Genomic DNA, 5,107 nt, shown 5'->3' with positions numbered 1-5,107 from the left:
ATACAAAGGGGTATAAAGGAGGGTAGAAAATCATCTTCATATTTTTTGTCCAGAATCACCAACCGCCACTAATTTTCCAAGGTCGAATGACTCCTGTTTTGGTTTATTGACAAGGGGGAGTGGCAGTAGGAATGGAAGGACACAGAAGAATGAGACATATTAAGAACTGAGGTTGACAGAACTTAATAACCGGTTGAATGTATGGCTCAGTTGGACAGAATAAAGGATACTTTGAGTAGGTTAAGTGTAAGCTAGGTCATGTGTGGAAAGAAAATGGAAACTACTGGTCAAATCAGGTTTGGGCAGTGACAGTAAAAATGTAGTATGCATGTGTTTAATAAGAGATTAAATATCTAAAAGATGGACAAGTTCTCTTGGAAAACATTTTCTGATATAAGCTAAGATATTTCTACCTCCAAGCTCTGCTAATGTATGTATTTTTTCTGGCTCCTTCTCCCACACACCATAGTGGTGCGCCAGTGGGCGGGCAGGCGGCTGAGTTTTCCAAGAAATAATGTCCGGTGACAGGCGACGGTCCGAAGATGAGAGCCCTGGCACCAGTGGCCGTCGTTCAGATGCACACCAGCGAGACTCAGCCGCTCCTGAGCCTGGAGAACAAGACAGAAAACCTTCTGCCACCCAGCTGAAGAGAAACACCAAACTCTCTAGCAATACCATTGCTAAGTTATCCACGAGTGCGAAAAGGATTCAGAAGGAGCTGGCTGAAATGACTCTGGATGGGCTTCCTAACTGCAGTGCTGGGCCTAAAGCACGTAACATCTACGAATGGAGGTCGACTATCCTTGGTCCCCCAGGGTCCGTGTACGAAGGTGGTGTATTTCTTCTGGACATCACATTTTCGCCCAATTATCCATTTAAGCCACCGAAGGTGACATTCCGCACCAGAATCTATCACTGCAACATCAACAGCCAGGGTGTCATCTGCCTGGACATCCTGAAAGACAACTGGAGCCCGGCTCTGACGGTTTCAAAGGTTCTGCTGTCCATTTGTTCTCTTTTGACCGATTGCAACCCCGAGGACCCTCTGGTTAGAAGCATAGCTACTCAGTATTTGACCAACAGAGAAGAACATGACAGGATAGCCAGGCTGTGGACCAAGAGATACGCAACAGGATCACGCCATTTGTAAGCTGTGTGAAGGCACGTCTGGGAGGCGTCTTCTCCTTGTGCTACACAGGTTTACCATAAGGATGTCTGGGCATATGTTATACCGATTCCACCAGTTTTTATCCTTGGGAGAATGGGAGACTCCCCCAAAAGCTCAGGGAGCACCTGGTGTATCATCTCAAACACAATAAACATGCTCCTGCAAGCATTTTAAAAAAAATGAGTAATGTAGAAAACCGACGATTGCTAAGGGGGTGGTTTAAATTACCCTTCGGCCCTTGACATAGCGGCACTGCTGAGCATGAGGGAGGGTGGAACTTAGAATGAGAGGAAAGCCGATAAAAAAGGTGGGGGTTACTAAAACTAGCCCAGTGTCTGGGGTGTAAGATGTGCTCAGTGATTATTCTATTTGTGACTGGTGGGGGGAGGTGACACCTTAGCGTGATTAGGGAGGGCCGAGATGTGTGAGCAGAGGTCTGGATGAGGTGCGGGCTGAGCCAGGCAGCTGTCTGGAGGAAAAGTGGTCCAGGCAGAGGGAGGGGCAGACGCAAAGCTCCCGAAGTGGGGACATGTCAGTGTATTTGAGAAGCAGCAAGGTCAGTGTAGCTAGAGCCAGAATAAAGGAGGAGGTGTAGGCAAAGGTCAGATCACTTCTGGTTTTTTAAGGCCATGATGAAGACTTTGCATTTTATTTTATTTTTTTATTTTTTGAAGACACAGCTACCTTTTTTTTTCTTTTTTAAAACTTTTATTTATTTAAGTGTGTTCTTCCAGGACCCATCAGCTCCAAGTCAAGTAGTTGTTTCAATCTAGTTGGGGAGGGCGCAGCTCACAGTGGCCCATGTGGGGATCGAACCACTAACCTTGGTTAAGAGCACTGCGCTCTAACCTACTGAGCTAACCGGCCGCGCCTGGATTTTATTTTGTGTGTGACGGGCGTTTATGAGATGGTGTTGAGCAGAGGAGAAACACAAGCTGATTTCAAGTATGAAACTGATCGCTCCGGCCGCTCTGTGGGGCCACGAGTGGAAGAAGCAGCTGGAAACCCGTCAGGCTTCTGTAACAGTTCAAGGAAGAGACGCTGGTGGCTGGATTAGGGGGTAGTGGCTACAGAGAAAGTTAAAAGAGGTGGAGGTAGAATCTACTTTGAAGGTACAAACAACAGAATCTGCTGTTGTGAGAAGCAGGGATAACGGCCAAGTTCTGGGCCTGAACAATGAGGTGAGAGATGGCATCATTTACTGGTAGGGAAACATCTGAAGGAGGAGGTTTAGGAGAGGAAATGTAGACTTCCTTTCAGACACATCCCATTCTATTCAGGCATCGTTTAAAACGGTTATCAAGTCTGTCATCTGATAGATACATACAGTGGAATAGCATCTGGCAATAAAAATAATTGAAGCGCTCGCACGTACTACAGCGTGGGTGAACCTTGAAAATGTTACGCCAAGTGAAAGCAGAAGTGACAACAGTCACATGTTGTATGATTCCATTTATGTGACATGTCCAGAACAGGCAAATCTAGAGAGACAGAAGGTACATGTTTGCTTAGGACTGGGGGAAATGGGGAATGACCGCTGACGGGTGTGGGGTCTTTTTCTGGAGTGATGAAATGTTCTAAAATGGACTGTGACAGCACCACGCTGTAAATATACAAAACAACCCCAAAACCATCTAATTATTCAATTAGACACATGATATGGCATGGGAATTATATCTCACTCAACAAAGCTGTTATAAAATTATAGTTATCAAAACATTATGGAGCTATTTTAATAAAGGATTTTAAACCTACTAAAAATAAAAGGAAAATTAAATGGCCAAAGGTGCTAATCCTGTTAATTAACTGCAGGAAAACTGGCTATTCAGACTGTCAACACACCACCACCCACCTAGAAAGTGTTTGCTAATAATAAGCAAAGTAATTCTGAGGAATAACAGCTGCTTGACTGCTGACCTCCCATAAAGCAGTCATTCTTCATTTGTGTGTGTGTGTCAAGGATTGGATTATATTAGTTTAGCTTTAGTATATTGTCATGCGGGGTAGCCTGCGGGGTCTCAGCTCCCGCTCCCCACACAAGAACACAGGATATGGTGAGGCCAAAAAGGAACATCCACGGAGCCATAGACAGGGGAGTCACACCACTGTAGTCTCGCTGGTGGCTGGGTTGGAGACACAGGAAGCAGGAGCCACACTATCTGGAACCTGCTGTCCACTTCTTTGCAATCTGCAACCCACACTCCGCCGTGCTAACTGCAGTCCGCGCTTGCCAGCCAAGAGAATCTGCAACCCACACTCCGCCGTGCTAAGTGCAGTACGCGCTTGCCAGCCAAGAGAATCTGCAACCTGCTGTCCACTTCTCTGCAATCTGCATCTTCTTGCTAGCCCCCATTTGCTGCTAGCGAAGCCACAGCAGTTATATTAGTGGCCAATGGCTGATGGCCATCCAATCACAGTTGATGGCCATTTACTACTTGAGCCAGCACCTTTTCACGTGAGGCCGAGAGCCTGGAAACTGCACTCCTGGCTCTGTCCCCACATATATATTGCCACCAGTTTTCCAAAGTGTGGAAATTTCATCTTGGAGAATCTGATGCAAGCTATGTTTCTTCTCTCCCAAATGCATAAATGCACATCCGTATACATACAAAAATATTGTATATGTTTTCAGATGTACAGAGACTCTTGGAAGCCTACCCAAGAAGTACAGTTTCTAAAAATTCAAGCACTATCACAAGAATGAACAGTGGCCTTCATTTATTCAGATTTGTGCTCAGCACACTTGTGTCCAAAATTTATGACTTGACCATGTAAAAGATCTGTAGTATGGCCGGTGAGAGTATAAATTGGTACAACCCTACTTTTGAAAACTGGTGGTACTATGTATATACTAAAGCTAAACATAATCCAAACCCCTCCTAGGAGCAATTCCACTCCTAGGTACATACATATATCCAACTGAAATGCATTATGGTCACCAAAACACGTGTACCCAAGCAGCTCTATTTATAATTGCCCAAACTAGAACCCAAACATTCAAAGTACAACAAATGATTACAAAAAATACATATTGTAGAATTTCATTTCTATAATGTTCAAAAGCAAAACCAATCTATTGTATTAGAAATCAGGATTGTGGTTACTTCTAATGGGGAAGATAGTGATTGGGAGAAGGTATGAAGGGGGTTTTTGGGGAGCTGATAATGTTTCTTGAGCTGGGTGCTGGTTACACAGGTCGGCTCACTATTCAGTGAGTTGTACATTTTCATTTATTTTGATTTATCCACTTTCTCTTTTTATGTTATGGTTCCATAAAAAGTTTACAAAGAAAAGGTATCTAATATGAAGAAAAAGATGGAGCAGAGGAGTAAAAGACTGAATTAAAAGGAGTCATCTATTTTTTAAAACATGCCTCATATTACCTTGAACATTTTAAAAAAGTCTTTTAAAGCTTCATAATTCTTAAAGGTTCTTTAAGAATCCAGTCCGCTACTCCGTTACCTTCTCCAGTCTTCCCTTTTTGATCATAACCATCTCTTCCTCTCTGCTCCCAAATAGAAAGAAATCTAATTTAGTTTAATATGTCAGTTTAACGTAAGTTACCTAAGACCTTTTTGGCCTCCACCTGAGAGTACAAGAAAAGCTGTGGTGACGGAGCTTGGGGGTGGGGGAAGCTTTATTATTATTAACCTACAAATATTTTGAGCTATTATGGCTTTATTTAGAATTCTTTGAAGTAGCCTTCATCTTTAGATTGGTGCAGGGTGGTGGTGGTGGTGGAATTTTAACATCTCTGCAATGTGAAAATAACTTTGGCTTTGAATTTTTTTCCCACCAAATCAGGAAAATAATGTATATCTACTAGGCTTCCTTATGTGGCTGAAAAATGTGGATTTGGTCAAGAAGCCCTTCTGAAGAAGCCCCGAGATTCCTAGCTGAGTTTCTAAATAAGTTCAGATAAAATATGCTGTTATATTT

The 5,107-nt window shown here is 43.3% G+C and overlaps 1 protein-coding gene across 1 annotated transcript; it reads left to right on the top strand.

The window, feature by feature from the left end:
* Positions 1 to 514: 514 nt before the first annotated feature.
* LOC308487825 (ubiquitin-conjugating enzyme E2 E3-like) lies at positions 515 to 1,150 on the top strand (the record flags this gene model as incomplete). Its single annotated transcript, XM_081026575.1, has 1 exon — positions 515 to 1,150. The coding sequence occupies one exon, from the start codon at positions 515 to 517 to the stop codon at positions 1,148 to 1,150; it is 636 nt and encodes a 211-aa protein (XP_080882701.1).
* Between the last annotated feature and the right edge of the window lie 3,957 nt (positions 1,151 to 5,107).

The sequence above is a fragment of the Rhinolophus hipposideros genome (genome assembly GCF_964194185.1).
Source record: "Rhinolophus hipposideros genome assembly, chromosome: 19".
In the NCBI taxonomy this organism is placed as follows: domain Eukaryota; kingdom Metazoa; phylum Chordata; class Mammalia; order Chiroptera; family Rhinolophidae; genus Rhinolophus; species Rhinolophus hipposideros.
Note: the sequence above shows the minus strand (reverse complement) of the source record. Positions and strands in the feature narration are given on the sequence as shown.